The following is an 18,879-nucleotide window of genomic DNA, read 5'->3' on the forward strand; positions in this document are numbered from 1 at the left end:
ATTGTAGTAGCCGTTCTGGAGGATACCTGTCCCTACTGCAAGCCACAAGTGCAATTTAATATATTTTATTATCTGCTACTCCTCTGATCATCTGTCCAGCCTATTTTGCTCTTATAGTTCCTATACTCATCACCCTTTTTGCTTTGAGGGTGCTATGGCACTCAGCTGTTCTAGTGCCATAACCTATGAGAACCATGCCCATGCTACTTTAAATCAGAACATTTGATTACAAATTCTTTCAAACCTCACCTTAAAGGCTCAAACTGGTTGAACAGTAACACATTTCATGCAAAGACAGATTCCCTTGCATATAAGCTAGGACTGATTCAAATGTTCTGAATAATTGGTGCATACTCCAAGAGCTAGAATTCCCTCTTGGGTGACAGCTACTTCCCTGATGAGATCAATTGCTAATTAGGCAATTCCTTTTCACACTGCAGGCAACCTTCACTGCTGCTAGCCAAATTTCTGTTGAGGGGGAGGAATATGAAAGCATAAATGTTGAATATATTATCTGTTCTTAGATAACCAGATCTTCTGAAGTCAAAAGCAGGTATTTAGCTACACCAAAGTTGTGTCATACCTAGGGATTTGCATTACTAAAATTGCACAATGGACTGCAATTCCTTCTGACTATCAGCTAGCTTTCTGGCCACTAATCCCAAAGCCCATAATTTACTGTTGTTTTGTCACATTTTAAAACAGCAAGAAAAAGAACGTACTATATACTTACTTTGGAGTGCATGTAACTACTATAGAAATCTTTCTCCCAGAAGGCAGAGAGATAGCCTCGATGGGATCTGCTGTTTTCTCTTCTCCAGTTTCTTTTTGCTCTTTTTCTAGTTTCTCAGGTTGTCTGCTAACAACGTTGTTATCGTCTTCAATATTGTTTTCATCCACAGGCTGAACTTCTATGGAAGTAAACAAATTGCACTATTCTAATTACACAGAATATAACATGCCGAGGCTTCTTTATAGACAAGAGAGGAATTAGGCATGTATGTGTGACTTTTTTCTTATATTCTTATACCAGTACTTACCTGATGGATTCCCTAGGGATGCTGCAGAACTCTTCTGACATGTTCCTGGCACTTGAAGACAAAATTGCTTCTCTTTATCCCAGCCACCTAATTTGCAGCTAATTAAAGAATGTGCTGCTTTCCCTTTATTCCTAAGAAGGGGGGGGGGACACACATTTAAACCTCACTGTTTATATGTCAATAGAAATTCATTCTATTTATTATTACAATTTATTATTAATACAATTATTAGATTTACATTCCACACCTTCCTCCATAGGAGCCCAGGGCAGCAAGATAATACACATGCCTACCCTGCTGAAACTGTAATTTGACAGCAGCAAGCAGATGCTCTGACAAGCATGTCTGTGTTCCAAGACATACACAAGGCACAAGGGGTTGCATCCAATACTGCCCTTAGGCAAATGGAAAAAGCCCTTTCAGCTGCAGAAGGGCACTTGGCCTAGCAGAGGCACCCATGAACACAGGGGGAGCTAAATTTCACCAACTCATCCCACCCTTCGGAAAAATCTGATAAGAGAGATTGGGGGACCCTGTGGAACATCTTAGGAAGTGGCACTGAAGAAAGGTTGTTTAGTGGAGGCTTCTACAAGATTAAAGACCTTTCAGTAAATGGAAAGACTACTTCCATACAGGCAACACCTGATTTGTTGGGTTCTGGGTCATTGCATGCAATGGTGGAGCACGCATAAGCACATTCCGTCCCCTTTTCCAGCTCCTTCTGGGTTGCTGTAATGCAATATGAAACGTGTGTAAATCAGTCGTTGCCTGTGCACGGAAAGGCATCAATAGATGCAGGCCCAGATTTGTTATTATTTAAAGATGCAACAATACTCTTTTTTAATTTAAACCCATTTCCTCTCTTTATTAAGCTTAAGTAATGACACAGGCGTGGCTTCACCTGCCCTTTCGCCATGAGAGGCAGCTTCACCAGATTTACCTTTTTTGGGGGGCTATATAACGTATACTTGAAATCCACATCACCTGGGTCCTCCCATGGTCCAGATGCATGGCTCATCTCCACCAGGAGGTCTGATTACAGTACTGTGGACCAAACTTTGCAGCGCTAACTCCAGACAGAGATCAGACAGGTCGCATTCCTGTTATTCTGGCGTTTGATGAAGACTCTATTTCAGCAGGCATCTTAAGTGAGCTTTTCTGATATTATGGTTCATGTCAACTGACTTTACTCGTACTGCATCCCTTCTGTAACCTCATTGTACACCATCGAGAAACTACATGGTTAAATGATATTTAAAAACACCGAAATGAAATTAAATGTGGTGTAGTGGTTCATGTGTCAGGCTAAGACCTGGGAACCAGGATCCAAATCCCCACTCAACCATGAAGCTCACTGGGTCAGTCCCTGCTTCTCAGCTTAGCCTTCCACACAGAGTTGTTGTATTAAATGAAGAAGGAGAGAAGCATGTATTCTGCTTGGGAGCTTCTTGGGGGAAAGGTGGAATGTAAGTGCAATAAACAAACAGTAAGTGTAGGGAGAATGATAGAAATAAATGGAGGTTTGTGTGCTACTTACCATTCACAAAAATTACAATCATTAACTAAAATTAGTTTTTCACATTAAAGCTTCATGCATCTAATGACGCAGCTATTTACAAAAGGAATGTTACCAGTTTTACTGACCCTCACACTTCCAAACTCCCGGAAGAAAGGACTCTAAAAGCCCAACTGCAAAAGTAACTATGAGGAAAAAAATACATCATGGTTTCGTGATGTATAAATGCTTTTAAAGGGAAAAATCTAGGGAAGAAGAAGTTACAACTTACTCTATCCATACTTCGATGCTTTTATTCATTCCTAATTTTAGTGTTCCAAAGTTTATCATTTTTGATACCTCTAGGCCTTCTTTGTCCTTCATTAAATTTTCATAGGATTCATCCAAATTGGTTGCATTGGTTAGAGATGACCTGTAAGATTTCAAAATTAGAAACCACGCTGCAAAACTATGAATATACAATTATGTAACAAAGCCCAATCTGACACACATCTACATTTTTCTATTCTCAAGTTAGAAAGTTAAAACTGACAAAACTTTCATAAAATGCTAAAACCAGAAATTTTTTAAACCACTCTTCTCAAGACATACATGGAGAATTATGAATGCAATTTTAATACTTCTGGCCTCACTTCAAAGTAGATTTTTTAAAAGTGAACTCTAAGCAGTCGTTGACTGAGGGAAAAAGTTTTTTATTACCAGTTATTTTCTGCTGGAGCCATACAAAGTGCTCTCCAGATATAACATGATTGGTTACTCTCCACAACCACCACATTGACAAGGTCATGTCTACGAGGAAAATAACCATCAGGAAGTTTCAGGAAATCCAGGGTGAAAAAGATACTGTCGTCGACTACACCAGTTCTTCCACACACACTGGAAACACGAAGCTGTAAAAAAATGTAGTCAATGTAAGCATGCATAGCCCATTTGAGGTTACTGAGTGGGCACTGTACTTCAAGCCATCCAATTACAGTGGTACCTTGGAACTCGAATGTAACCCATTCCGGAAGACTGTTCAACTTCTGAAATGTTTGAGTTTCAAGGCGCGGCTTCTGGTTGGCCGACAGCTAGGTGAAAACCGTGTTGGACATCCGTGTTCTGAGGAACGTTTCAAAACCGGAGCACTTACTTCCAGGTTGTTGGCATTTGGAAGCTGAAATGTTCGAGAACGGCGCTGTTCGAGTTCTGAGGTACCACTGTACTCTTTAAAAACTGCCACATAATATATTAAACCTTAAACTGTATGTTGTACTGTACTCTAATTATCTCAGAGGCTCCCTTGTTAAGGAGATGTATCGGCGCCTCTGAAGGTAGAAGAGACCATGGTCCAGAAACTCAAAAAGTCATCTCTGCTCTGCCTCTTCTCCTCTTTTGGTCCATCCATCTGCCTTCCTGCCTCCTTCAACTCGCTGCGTTCTCTTCTGTCTCCTTCCTCTTCCCTCCTCCTGCAACTCTCACCTGCTCTCTCCATCTTTCTTCCCTCTGAGCCCTGCTGAGCACTCTTCTCACACTTCTAATAGCACTCCCAACTGACTGGGGATGGGAGCCCTGCAGGGATGCTGAAACAGCTCATGCCAGCAACTGGATTCCTCTGCTGAGGTGCCCAGATGGGCTCCACAGTGGAGAGGTGTGATTTTGTGCCCCCCTGGTTAGTCCCTCAATGTTCATAACTGCCAATTATCATTAAGTCGTCTTCTATGAACTGCTTGACCAAAATATTGGTTTTGTTAACTTTGACTCTTGGAGCACTACATTCAAAATGAATCATCACTCCACATCACCTGTGGAGTGATAGTCAATAACTAGATTTTTAAAAATTGCCAGGGATCATTACATAGTAATAGTAACATTTCCAAACTACAGCTCCATTCAGGTGTTAATACTTTGGTTGCCTCTATGCACGTTTCGGGACACTCCCAATGTCACTGTGTAAGTAACATTCAGACAAAGTTTGGAAATCCATTCGAAGGACACACTGTTACACACACACACACACACACACACACACACACACACACAGAACAAGCTTCAAGTCAAAAGGTATACCTAAACTACAATCTTGAAACTTTACAGTGGTTTAACTGTCATGGCTTTCTATAATACTTCACAACTGTACACTTGTGAAGGGTTGGTGACTTCTTTACAGATTGCAGAGAACTAAAATTGTCAGGGATCCTGATGATAGAGGGAAGCCATTAACAGTTAAACTACTTGAAGTTCAAAATATGGTCTTCAGAGTTGAGGCCCAAATCAGGAGATTTTAATACAATGAACATGCTTCCTATATAAACAGGGTAGCTTTACATGCAAGGCCAGTTCCTGCTATATAGTTACCCATCCTTTCTCCTTTTACATTATAGTATTTGATACAATATTTTTAAGAAATCCCAAAATTAAACCGTTCAATAGACATACCTTGTCAATTCTCTTATACCTCAAGGGCTTTACAGAAACTGCTTCACTGGTCCAGGTTGTTGGGTTAATGAAATACTCTACTTGCACCCAATCTCCTTTACAAGGGTCAAAACCTTAACAATAACATTACAAGAAAATGGAAACAGTTTGAACAAGGCTAAGTCACTTCGAGTTAAAAGTACTGGAGCACTAAAAGGCAAATATACCTAGCTACTAGACCAAAATTTGGATTAACTGAAGCAGTGATCAGAAGGGTAGCCATATTAGCATGTTGCAGCAAAAAACAGGAATTTTCTGGCACCTTGAAGACTAATGAATTAATATGGTATAAGCTTTTCAGAACTGCAAAAGCTTATGCTGTAATAAATTCATTAGTTTTCAAGGCATCACAAGACTATTTGTTGCACTGTTTTATTCTTCGAAATACCAGAGGTCAAACAAAGTTTCAAAAGGGAAAATACTCCAAACTTCAAGAGTCCATTGAAGTTTTGAACGGATCAAAGATTACATGGCTTATTCAACAATAAAGATCTTACTCTCAAGAGCAAACACATCTCTGAAATGTAACTGAGATGGTAAAGATGCTTACAGATTCACATATACAAAAGTTTTCTAAACCAGTTTATATTCTTAGAAACCCTTTTGTCAACTCATCTAAAGCAATTTTCAAAGAAAGAAACCCTCTGCAACTTAAAATCACAACTTTGTGTTTATAACAATTATCAAGGCAGGCATAACAGTTACCTTCACAAACATCATCCATGGAAAAGGAGGTTGTCTGATTAACGCTGCCACCAACTGCAGTTAGAGAAGTAATACTGCCAATGAGTGTTTTGGTGTCCTGGTCCCCTTGATAAGGACATTTGCTGTCATCTTCCCATTTATCAGATACCCTTTCTACCTGTAGAACAAATCAAAATTACCTAAGGAGGCATCCTAGCAGGACCTTCAAATGTGATTTGAGACCTAAGGCTCAGGTTCTTCTGTTCAAAGTGGCGCCTCTGCAAATGCTGCACAACTTCTTCAAACATGTACATAGCTGTCTACCTTCCACCAATACAAATCTTTATGGAATGAACCTGGAAGTGTGCTCAATACAAACCAAGAGGCCAAAACCAACCAGGATCAGCCTTATATTAGAGAGCTTACCAGTATTTTGGCCATGAAGAGATGTCAAAAGACACAAAGGCACTTAAAGAGAGCCATGAGGATCCAATACACTGAGCTGCAGACATTGGAGAGGGTGGAAATGCAGGTGGCTGCTCACAGATCTTGGCTTTGAAAGCAGGAGCAGACAGTTTCAGAAAGGAAAGTTTTGATATTGTTTAATTAATTTACTCTTAAGTTCTGCTGAACCTACCATCAGAGCACACACTCAAATTGTAAGGGCTCATACATTCCTTGGCCCAACAAGGAATCAGGTGCGCCATTTAATCAAGCCAGCTTGGTAAGAGAACTAGATAAGAGGGTGCACACTGTTGGGGGTGGGGTGCTGAACCAGAAGAAGGTATATGCTTTCTAAGACTTTCCAAAGTTTATCAATGACCACCGGAAGTTGCTTGTGAATGCGTCTTAAATTTTTCTTTATATATTTAACAACCACCTGAACAAGCTGAGATAATTCGATACTGTGACTACCAAAGCATGTATTAGGAAGCTTCTTAATATTTACTCTGCTGAATGGGTTAACTGCTCAATGCTAGCTGATTACCTTCCATTTTGGGCAGTTACTGCTATAGATTTATTGCGGCCATTGGCCCATATCGAAAACAATACATCAAAATTTATCCATAAACAATACAATTTAAACAGTTCCAAGTTAAAACACCCATATAAAACCAATTTTACTTCAGTTAAGTAAACACTATACACAATAAGCTCCCTCTATGTAAACCGCAATTCAAATCCATCAGATTTTGGGGGGAATGCGTCTTAGTTCTGGCACTTATTGATGGTTCTTAAGTTTAGCTAAGCTGTCAGAGTCATACAGTGATCCATTTCTCCTCTTTTGAAATAAAACATTAATCAGGTATCTAGCGACTGCAAGGGATCTACTTGTATCTTCGTCGTTTAATAAGTATATTATTTGGGCTTCCTGAGGTTCGCCAGCAATTCTCAATAAATATGGGGCCAGAAACTTGGACCGTGAAGCCGAATGTAATGGACAACAGACAATTATATGATATAACGATTCTATAGATCCGCTTTTACAATCACAGAGGAGTGAGATCTGTCCTCAGATAAGGTAGTTAAATAAGATGGAAGTTTCGTTGGTGGTGTTAAGCCAAGGTTTATCGGCGAACAGGAGCCACCACCTGTCGCAATATTAAATTGTAAATCCATCTCCTCTAATTTGTGAGTTATAATTCCCTTGGCAGAAATTAAATCCAATTTTAATAGTTCAGATGGAGATAGTCCTAGGGACACAAGTTTCCCATGTATTATTTTTGCCCAGGGGCTAGGGAAGTCATCTCTCCAGAGACACTGTATCAAGTGGAGATTTGGAAGTTTATGCCATAATGCCAACCAGTAACAGAGGATGCATTTCCATAGTGTGGTTTCTAGAGATGTAACATTTAGTTCCAGTCGTATAGCAGTATTGCTTACACACCTGGGTAATTTTAGCAACCTTCTTAGAAGCTGGTTTTGGATTACCTCCAAATGGGTTAGATTAACAAAGGACCCCCATATTGGGATTGCATATGCTATTGTTGCAATCACCTTTGCCTTGAAAACTTTTAACACTGATGGAATATGGAAAGCCCCATCTGAAAAGAAAAAACGCAGTAGTGCAAAGGAAAGGGCTTTAGCTCTGTTTAATACATATGGAAGATGGACCTTCCAGCCCATGTTGTGTTGAAGAAGGACTCCCAAGTACTGAAATTTAAAGACTTGGTCAATAGCTTTTCCGTCTATTCTCCAATTATAGGTTTTTCGACTTTGGACTTAACATGGTTAATTGTAAGAAAATTTGATTTGCAGTAAACGTCGAAAAATTTTAATGCCCCCCTAAGGCCAACTCTTGAGAAGGATAGGATCACTGCGTCGTCTGCGTAGAGTAGAAGGGGGCAATGGTATTGGGCAAGACGGGGGGCGTGGATCGTTTCTTGAGAATCTATCAGAGGCGCCCTCATATCACTTATAAATAGATTAAAAAGGGTCGTAATAAGGATACATCCTTGACGAACACCTCTGTTGATAGTTACTGAATTTGAGAGGTCGCCGGCCGGAGTGATTCTCACCCTACCTAGCGGCCGATCTGTCATGCAATTTAGTTATTAGCCACAAAAGTCTTTTGGCTATTCCCCATCGGGCTAATTTTCCCCAAAGTAATCCTCTGGGGATGCTGTCAAAAGCGGCCTTTAAATCAATAAAGGCCGCACAAAGTTGGCCTCTATTTGGGGAGGAATATTTCCGGGCAAGGTGGTATAAAACTAAGACATGATCAACCGCTGACTGATTCGGTCTAAAACAAGCCTGTTCAGGCCCAATCAGGTTGTTCTCTTCGGCCCACTTAGTAAGCTTAGTTAACAAGAACCGTGCATATATTTTCCCAATTAATGACAATAAACTGATATTCCTGTAATTTCCCGGATCATCTGTCGAGCCCTTTTTATGAATTGGAACAATAATCGCATCCTTCCATGTTCTTGGTACCTTCCCACTGTTCTTTACGGCATCAAAAGTAGCGGCCAGGATTTTCGCCCACCAGTCTGCATGAAGTTTTATAGCTTCTGCCAGGACTAGGTCAGGACCGGGGGCTTTCCCGATTTTAAGATTAGAAATGAGTCCGTGGATTTCTTCCGGGTCAGTGGGTGGCCAAAGAGGGAGCTGCTCATAGAATCCATCGATTGTATTAGTATTAAGGTCTGGTAAGGCAAAATAGTTCCTTAGAAAGGATTCCCAAACTGGGGCAGGAATAACTGTTAGGGGGTATCTTTTAGATTTTCTGTTAACCAACAGCCAGAATTTTCGGGAATTACGGGTACTTGAGGCAGCTATAAGTGCTTGCCAGTGGTTCAGTTGCCATTCCTGTTTGGCCTTTTTTTGCACATATTTGTAAGCTTATTTTGCCTGATAGTACTCCTTGGGAAGCGTAGTCGCCCCTGAGGATTTGTAATCATTATAAATAGCACAGAGATGTTGTTTGGCTTGTTTGCAATTATGATTAAACCACAGTGCACCTGTCTTGGAGTGGGCCCTATTTGCCTGGTGGGTTGGAACAGTAAAGAATGACGTGAGGTCATTCAACAGATTGGCAAATAGATTCATAGTTTGCTCGTGTTCATATGAGGTTATGCCAAGGGCTGAATAGGTTTGTATGATCTCCTGCTGAAAAAATTCAGAATATTTTTGAGCCTGCGTTACAGACCACTTTATACCCTTCACTCGTAATGCCGTATTAATACCCTCTACCAGGTTTTCTGCGTTAGTATCTAATTGAGTTGGATGACTGTGCTCGTCCCCATGCCAGTCTAGGTCAAACGTAGCAGCAAGTGGAAGGTGGTCACTGAACTGAATATTGCCAATCTTAAAAGAGAGAGCTTTCGAAATCAGGTCACTCAAGGCTAAAAGGTAATCTAGTACGCTGTTTGATTTTATGCCTAGGTGGGTTTACTCCCCCGGTATATCAGGAGGGCAGCAACCATTCAGGGGTACTAGGTTTATGCGAATAGCCATTTGGTAAAGAAGTACTCCAGCCTCGTTTACTTTAGAGTCTTTTGAGGCTCTCCCTAAGGCATGTCTCAAATCATAGTTGTCGAGGCATGGAGCAGTCCACCATTTAGCTTTAGTTAAATCGACCCAATTTGCTGCTATACGTGCATTAAAGTCACCACCAATTAAGGATTGGCTATTGGAATATTTGACTCTGCATGATACTAAATGATCTTCTAATATTTCCCATCTATCATGCAGTTCAAGTTACTGAACTACTGCAATTAGGGATGCTGGAGAATTCTGACAAAAACGAAGATGAGTGGAAATTGCCAATGTTCCCTTATTTGTCCCATCTCCGGAATAGAAATCAATCCAGCAGATACGATTGGTATTCAGCGCTGTTACCTTGCTGATTCTAGAGTAGGCTGTAGCAAACTACTGCAACTACAGCCAGTGGGACAACTCTGCCACCTACTGGGTCCTGTAGGTATTTCTCCATCTGGAATACCAGCGATGTACAGTACTTTATATGCTTTGTTGTTGTTTAGTCGTTCAGTCGTGTCCGACTCTTCGTGACCCCCATGGACCAGAGAACGCCAGGCACCTCTGTCCTCCACTGCCTCCCGCAGTTTGGTACTGGAGCCTCAGCTTCACAATCTGTCCTTCCAGTGAGCACTCAGGGTTGATTTCCTTCAGTATGGAGAGGTTTGATCTTCTTGCAGTCCATGGGACTCTCAAGAGTCTCCTCCAGCACCATAATTCAAAAGCATCAATTCTTCGGCGATCAGCCTTCTTTATGGTCCAGCTCTCACTTCCATACATTACTACTGGGAAAACCATAGCTTTAACTATACGAACCTTTGTTGGCAAGGTGATGTCTCTACTTCTCAAGATGCTGTCTAGGCCTGTCATTGCCCTTCTCCCAAGAAGCAGGCGTCTTTTAATTTCGTGGCTGCTGTCACCATCTGCAGTGATCATTGAGCCCAAGAAAGTAAAATCTCTCACTACCTCCATTTCTTCCCCTTCTGTTTGCCAGGAGGTGATGGGACCAGTGGCCATGATCTTCGTTTTTTTGATGTTGAGCTTCAGACCATATTTTGCGCTCTCCTCTTTCACCCTCATTAAAAGGTTCTTTAATTCCTCCTCATTTTCTGCCATCAAGGTTGTGTCATCTGCATATCTGAGGTTGTTGATATTTCTTCCGGCGATCTTAATTCCGGCTGGGGATTCATCCAGCCCAGCCTTTCGCATGATGAATTCTGCATATAAGTTAAATAAGCAGGGAGACAAAATACAGCCTTGTCGTACTCCTTTCCCAATTTTGAACCAATCAGTTGTTCCATATCCAGTTCTAACTGTAGCTTCTTGTCCCACATAGAGATTTCTCAGGAGACAGATGAGGTGATCTGGCACTCCCATTTCTTTAAGAACTTGCCATAGTTTGCCGTGGTCGACACAGTCAAAGGCTTTTGCATAGTCAATGAAGCAGAAGTAGATGTCTTTCTGGAACTCTCTAGCTTTCTCCATAATCCAGCGCATGTTTGCAATTTGGTCTCTGGTTCCTCTGCCTCTTCTAAATCCAGCTTGCACTTCTGGGAGTTCTCGGTCCACATACTGCTTGAGCCTTCCTTGTAGAATTTTAAGCATAACCTTGCTAGCGTGTGAAATGAGTGCAATTGTGCGATAGTTGGAACATTCTTTGGCACTGCCCTTCTTTGGGATTGGGATGTAGACTGATCTTCTCCAATCTTCTGGCCACTGCTGAGTTTTCCAAACTTGCTGGCATATTGAGTGTAGCACCTTAACAGCATCATCTTTTAAAATTTTAAATAGTTCAGCTGGAATACCATCACTTCCACTGGCCTTGTTATTTGCAGTGCTATCTAAGGCCCATTTGACTTCACTTTCCAGGATGTCTGGCTCAAGGTCAGCAACCACACTACCTGGAGTATACGGGACATCCATTTCTTTCTGGTATAATTCCTCTGTGTATTCTTGCCACCTCTTCTTGATGTCTTCTGCTTCTGTTAGGTCCTTTCCACTTTTGTCCTTTATTATGGAAATCGTTGTACGAAATGTTCCTTTCATATCTCCAATTTTCTTGAACAGATCTCTGGTTCTTCCCATTCTATTGCTTTCCTCTATTTCTTTGCATTGCTCGTTTAAGAAGGTCTTCTTGTCTCTCCTTGCTATTCTTTGAAAATCTGCATTCAATTTCCTGTATCTTTCACCATCTCCCTCGCATTTTGCTTGCCTTCTCTCCCCCGCTATTTGTAAGGCCTCATCGGACAGCCACTTTGCTTTCTTGCATTTCCTTTTCATTGGGATGGTTTTCGTTGCTGCCTCCTGTATAATGTTACGAGCCTCCATCCATAGTTCTTCAGGCACTCTGTCCACCAAATCTAAATCCTTGAACCTGTTCCTCACTTCCACTGTGTATTCATAAGGGATTTGACTTAGATTGTATCTTACCGGCCCAGTGGTTTTTCCTACTTTCTTCAGTTTAAGCTTGAATTTTGCTATAAGAAGCTGATGATCTGAGCCACAGTCAGCTCCAGGTCTTGTTTTTGCTGACTGTATAGAGCTTCTCCATCTTTGGCTGCAGAGAATATAATCAATCTGATTTCGATGCTGCCCATCTGGTGATGTCCATGTGTAGAGTCGTCTCTTGTGTTGTTGGAAAAGCGTGTTTGTGATGACCAGCTTGTTCTCTTGACAGAACTTTATTAGCCTTTGCCCTGCTTCGTTTTGATCTCCAAGGCCAAACTTGCCAGTTGTTCCTTTTATCTCTTGACTCCCTACTTTAGCATTCCAATCCCCTATGATGAGAAGAACATCCTTCTTTGGTGTCACTTCTATAAGGTGTTGTAAGTCTTCATAGAATTGGTCAATTTCAGTTTCTTCAGCACCAGTAGTTGGTGCATAAACTTGGATTACTGTGATGTTAAAAGGTCTGCCTTGGATTCGTATCGAGAGCATTCTATCATTTTTGAGATTGCATCCCAGTACAGCCTTCGCCACTCTTTTGTTGACTATGAGGGCCTTTATATGCTTTAATCACATGCAAATACATCGTTTAAAAATTGAATGTTAGGGGCCTAGCTACACTACAAACGCACAAAACTGTTTCCATAGCAGTTGAACAAAGACATTGTTCTTATAAAGGAGACATCCTCTTTCATAGGGAGCTGAACATAACAGACTGCCTTCTGAAGACCACTGTATAAACTGAGACAGCTCACTACCAGTTAATAAATGTATATGGACCAAACTACACGCTATGAAATAATAAATCTATCTGAACTAAATCAGGTTGGCTCCTTGTTCTTCAGCTCAGTAATACTCAAATCCATTTATGGAAAAGTTTAATAAAATGCTGAATTTCAGAGCAGATTGGTTTAGATTAGCAAGAAAAAGGTGTTTAAATCATGTTTTCCACTGAAAGATCTTGTTGACTCTTCACAGTAAGGGCTTGTCCACACTTCCGCTTGTTCTGTACCTAGACAACAGAGGCCTAATTAGTTTTTTTCCTTTGTCCACCCCCCCTTTTCCTCTGGAAAACCTGCTGTTTACTGCTGAGTTGGAACAAACATCAATCCACTGAAAAAATGATTGGCATTTCTTCCAATTCAACAGTAAGCAGCGGGTTTCCCCAGTGAGGGAGAAGTGGCGGGACAAGTGGAAGTGTCGACAAAAGCCCTAAATTGGTAGAGGAAGAGCTTATCTACATTCAAGAGTCTGAAGTGACTTCGGCTTTCTTGCCGAATTGGCATATATAGGAAAGTCTATCACTCTGATCAACTGAGATCAGTTATATAAAAAATTGAAGTTTATTTTACGGACAGTTAACATAATCACATGACCAATTTATATAGCTATTTGAATCTCACCCTGATTGCCCTTAATCCATGAGAGGTTTTATCTTCTTCAACAAGAGCTACAACCTGCTGTCCAACTTGCAGTGGAATGTTGCTCATCACAGCTTCACTGGTGAAACAGATCAAATCATCTATCAAGCCGTAGTCTAGGCAGAATCTTGTCACTACACCATTTACGGTTTTTATCTCACTGCCATCTAAAAAGAAGATAAAATACATTTAGGTTGTGTCAAAAATAGTATGCTGTATTTGCTACAGCATTGGGAAATTATTCTTGCTGCATCTTGCCACCTCTAACAGAACATCTGTAAGGATTTCTATAAATGATGATGGTTAGCAAAATAAATGTTATTTATTCATATGTTTTCCCTCCCCTCTTCTGATTAGATTCTAAAGCAGCATAGAAACAAAGTGTTTTTTTAGGACTAGCTTATTGGAGCAAATGAAGCCGATACTTGACTTTTCTCTCCTTTCCTCACAACCTCAAAGTAAAAAAGGACTGGGCTTAACCTCCAGGGGTTCTTTACTGTCAGAGCCACCCGTCTGGTCCCAGCTCACAAGAGACCCAACTCCAATCCGGTTTATTTACAGAAAGTCTTTATTGAAGATCATGGTTGCGTTTACACTCCAACTTTGTGACTCTACGTCTGTACCGTTAGATCGCTGAAGTACCCTCTGAATCTGTCCCGCCTCTGCACCAATTTAAGAGGCTTGTGCTGGACCACCTCTTCCTCTCCTTCCTTTTCCGCAGGGTCTTTCTGCCCCCCTGGGTTCCCCCTCGCCGGGACTCGCCCGAGGCTGAATCCTCTGACGCCTCCGCCCCCCTCCTTCTCGCTTTGGGGCCGGGCTCCTCCCCAGGGCTCTCCTCACTTCCGCGCGCCTCTACCTTTGAACTTGGCGCGCGTACGTTGCTTCTGACCTTTCTCTCGACCGCTACACTGCTCCCGGTGCTACTCTCCACCCCTTCCGGCTGAGCGTCCTGCTCCGATCTTCTCCCCCTGTCTCCTTCACGCTCTGCTCCCTCTGACACCCTGGTAACTCCACCCCCTTCACTCCGTTCCGGCTGAGAAGCTGGCTCCTGTGTCCTACTCCTACTGAGGCTTCTCCCTTCGCCCCCCTGTTCCTCCCTGCTTCCCCCTTGGCCCCCCTTTGGTCTGACCAGGGGGGCTCCCTTCTGGGAGTCTTCTGACTCACTGGACAAACTCATGGACGACCTTTGGTCATCGTCATCCTCCTCCTCATCTCTCTGGGATTCTTCCCCCTCGCTCTCTGTCTCCTCCCCCATCTGCTCTTCTCTCCCTGAAACCCTGACATTTACCTTTACAACCTCAGAGTAATGAGTTATTGTCTGGGTTTTGTCACACCATAGTTTTACCAAAACATCCAAACTGACAAAACTATGATTTCCACTTGAGCAAGGGAAGGAAGGAAGTTAACATGCAAACCCAAAGCTCCTTCCAGGCTTATTCCTGTGGTGCCAAACCATAATCTGGCATTGTTTTATGAACCCCAACATGGAATTCACCTTTTTCACAGCATACTGCACATTGGGCCAACTTCTTTAACAAGCTATCTACTACAGCCATAGAGTCTTGTTACTTTTTAGTCACTGCCAGTTCAGACCCCATTACCACATAAGTAAAACTGGGATTTTTTTGCCCCAATGTGTATCATTTGTAAAGGTTTGCAGAGCATTCAGTGTTGCACTCAGAGTTGTTGCAATCAATGTCATGACTAACTTAAACGTTTATCAATTTCAACAGGTTTATCTGAGTAGGACTTAGCTGGATACACCCCTTGGCACTTTGATTGTGGCTACCTTCTGTATTCATGCTATCAATCAGCAGGACATATTCACAGACAATGCATTTGGAATCCGGATATAAAGCTGCCATAATAGCTAGCAGCCAAGTGATTAAAAAAAGGAAAAAGGCAGAAGAGGAACAATTTCATATAAATTCTCCTCCTCCCCCTAAATCAACTTGAGCACTTAGACATTCTCATGTTGACAGTCATTTCTATGCATGGTTGGCGAGTACATGTGTGAGATTGAGATAACACTGTCAATCTCACTAGACAAAGTAATGTCTAGGAACAACTACAAAGGCCCACAATTTAGAAGAGTGCCACAAACTATACAAACTAAGTAAGACTCATGAACACTGAAGAGAATTCCCAGTGAATATGCGTGATGATATTTCTTAAACACTTTTGTAAAGCGAAAAGGCTAGCTTCAAAGAAGAGCACACACCTTTCAAAAACACATAATTTAGATGACAAAAATTATGTGTTTACTACAGTGGTGCCCCGCAAGATGAACGCCTCGCAAGATGGAAAATCCGCTAGACGAAAGGGTTTTCCGTTTTGGAGGCGCTTCGCAAAACGAATTTCCCTATGGGCTTGCTTCGCAAGATGAAAAAGTCTTGCGAGTTCCTTCGGGTTTTTTTCCCTTCCCCCCCTTTTCCTAAGCCGCTAAGCCGCTTATCAGCTAATCTGCTGATAAGCCGCTTAACAGCTGATCGCTAAAAGCCGCTAAACCGCTAATAGCGCTAATCCGCTAAGCTGTCAATGGGCTTGCTTCGCAAAACGAAAAAAACGCTATATGAAGAGCCTCACGGAACGAATTAATTTCGTCTTGCGAGGCACCACTGTATATCTTTGTATTTAAGCAGTGATAGGAAATAAGGAATTGCATACAAGCAAGTGCATGGACTTCTATACTGTATATGAGAATGAGTGGAGAAGGGGCTCCTCTACAAGCTTCCAGCAGGCTAACCAGGCTCCCCCCCCCCCAAAGGCTAGTAACATTAATGGGCTTATTTACAAGGCTGGTTTACGAACAGCTACTCACTTTTTGAACAAGTAATGTTTACATGGACTCTAGCTGTAGTCACATGAAATGTCAGCATTCTTGTGGGGTGTGTATGTAGTAATATTCACAGAACTATACTTCTTAGAAATTCACTGATTACTAACAGTAAACATTACGTGACAAACAGAACACACAAAAAAGTTGGACACAAATTAGGCAACAAGTAGGAATTGTTCCCAGAAAATGTAGAAATAGAGAAGCCTAGAATGTTAGTAGATTTCTTAGAAAGGCTCTTTTGTAGCCAAGAGAAGCAAATTCTTCAAGGAATCTATTCCAGATTTCCTAGTACAGGCTTTGTTGTTGTTCATTTATTTTCAACAAGTAAGTAAAATAATAAATATATGAGGGGTGGCCAACTTGGTTTCTGCCAATAGCTGTGGCCTACAACCAGGGCCCACCAAAACATTTTGGCACCTGAAATGAAGGAAGAAAGAGCGAGTGAAAATCTCCACCAGCAACAAGGGTGAAGATGGGGAAATAAAGCTCTACATCAGGATCTCTGTGTGCGATACCTTGCTCTATGCACTTGTAGTTATGTACTATTTATTTTTCAATAAAGAATATAAAATTAAGAAATAATATCTACAACAGGATCTGCTGCCTGAGGTGGTCGCCTAACCTTGCCTCATGGATGGGCCATATCTGACTACAACTCCCAAGATCCCTCAGCAGCTGAAGCTGATGCGAGGTACTGTCCACAATTTGGAGGGAACAGCATTGTCTACAGGATGAATGGATTCTCTTTTCTAATAATAACAGTAATAAATTAAAATGCCCCTTAACACTTTTAAGTGATGTATACAAGAACCTCTATTCTTGGGACAGAGGTCTCAAGGCAACAAGTCATTATTAGAATAACCTGGGATCTCTGGATAAAGGGCGGTACATAAACTGAATAGCTAATAATTATGGGATACTTCAGTTGGTAGAGCATGAGACTCTCTTTTTATCTAAGATTTATTTGGTTTTTCAGATTAAAATTTTACAGTCACATATTCCAACATACAACATAGAAATAAGTTTCCAAGGAATCTCTTGCAATTCCCTCCTCCCCTTTGTTAATCGTTTCCTCCTGCATCTTTTATGATAATCCAAATCTTTTATCCCTCCATTGTGTCCAAAATGCACCATTAAACGACGAGTGACATTCCAATCCTACTAACGATTTTACCCGTTTACAGACTCTCAATCTGAGGGTCATGGGTTCAAGTCTCAGGTCGGGCAAAAAGATGAGGCTTTACTAGATGGTCATTGTGGTGCCTTCCAACTCTACGACTCTGTGACCCTATGAAGCCTTTTTGTAAAAAAATAATAATGAGGTAACTAACGCCAAATAATAATAATGAGGTAGCGAATGCCAAAAAAGGCATCAGTGATGGAAATGGACTTTGCAGAACTGGTGAAGCTGATGGGAAAAATCCGAAACCAGCACTTTCAAGTACTGTATTCCAAAATACTTTTTAGAAACCCAGCCAGATGGGTGGGGTATAAATAACAAATAATAAAAGACTGGAGTAAATTTACACAATATTTGAAAGATCATTGTAAGCAATTAACAACACTAGTAGGGTTATCTGAAGACTTCTAATGATAATTTTTTTTTTACACCTTTCTACATTTATTTAAACTTTGAGGTATTTTGTGATGAGTTTTATTAGAACTGGAAAATATATAACATGCTGTGATATAAAGGTTAATTTTGAAAGCCAAGAGGTGGGAGGGAAGGAAGTCGATAGGCTCTAAAGAGCCAGAGAGGATAATAATGATGTGATTATATGTTTAAATGGAATTTAATTCACTATAAATATATATGGAATTTAATATATATGGGTAATAATGTGATTATGTTTAAATGGAATATATATACATTCCATATATATATATATATATATACATAATTTAATATATGCCTCTCTCTCTATATATATTTATAATTTAATATATGCATATATATATATATATATATATATATATATGCACGCACACACACACACCTTTATATATATATATATATATATATACATATATATATATATATATATATATATATATATATATATATATATATATATATATATATAGGCATCAGAAGGCCTGAGCAGGGACGCCAAAGGCTTTTTGTGTGTGTTTAAGGCTCCAGTCCTATGCTCGCTGTCCTGGGAGTAAGAACCACGGAACTAAACCGGGCTTACTTCCGAGTAAACCCTAAAGGAAGGAACCCAAGGAAAGGAACAAAGCTGAGTTCGGGAGGGGAGGAGGGGGGAAAGTCAGTCAGCTTCTTCTACCTCTGGCTGCCCGGCGCCTGCCTCCTTCCATCTCCTCGTCGGCCCTTCGCCAGAAGAAAGAGACGACTTTGGAAAAGAGGTGGTACATCTTCTCACAAGCCGGCGAGGCGCCTCTCTTGCGCTTCCCGCGCTTTCCCGCCTCCGCCCCACGAAGCGCTGGAAACCGAAGGACCGTTCGCGCGGGAGGCGGACTGCGCATGCTCGGACCCGC

General features: G+C 41.2%; 1 protein-coding gene across 2 annotated transcripts in view; it reads right to left on the reverse strand.

Annotated features, from left to right (window-relative positions):
• MOV10L1 (Mov10 like RNA helicase 1) overlaps positions 1 to 18,859 on the reverse strand; it is a 44,862-nt gene extending 26,003 nt beyond the window's left edge. Inside the window, exons 1-8 of one of the 2 annotated variants that reach the window (XM_081927634.1) lie at positions 18,669 to 18,859; positions 13,524 to 13,708; positions 5,719 to 5,875; positions 4,975 to 5,087; positions 3,256 to 3,446; positions 2,828 to 2,968; positions 1,041 to 1,171; positions 734 to 911 (exon numbers count right to left, since the gene is read on the reverse strand). In XM_081927634.1, coding sequence (XP_081783760.1) covers positions 734 to 911; positions 1,041 to 1,171; positions 2,828 to 2,968; positions 3,256 to 3,446; positions 4,975 to 5,087; positions 5,719 to 5,875; positions 13,524 to 13,708; positions 18,669 to 18,756 — 1,184 coding nt within the window. In that variant the 5' untranslated portion in view covers positions 18,757 to 18,859. The remainder of the gene's footprint in view (positions 1 to 733; positions 912 to 1,040; positions 1,172 to 2,827; positions 2,969 to 3,255; positions 3,447 to 4,974; positions 5,088 to 5,718; positions 5,876 to 13,523; positions 13,709 to 18,668) is intronic. The other variant, XM_081927635.1, reaches the window with a different exon arrangement.
• Between the last annotated feature and the right edge of the window lie 20 nt (positions 18,860 to 18,879).

The sequence above is a fragment of the Podarcis melisellensis genome (assembly GCF_964234715.1).
Source record: "Podarcis melisellensis genome assembly, chromosome: 10".
Lineage (NCBI taxonomy): Eukaryota > Metazoa > Chordata > Lepidosauria > Squamata > Lacertidae > Podarcis > Podarcis melisellensis.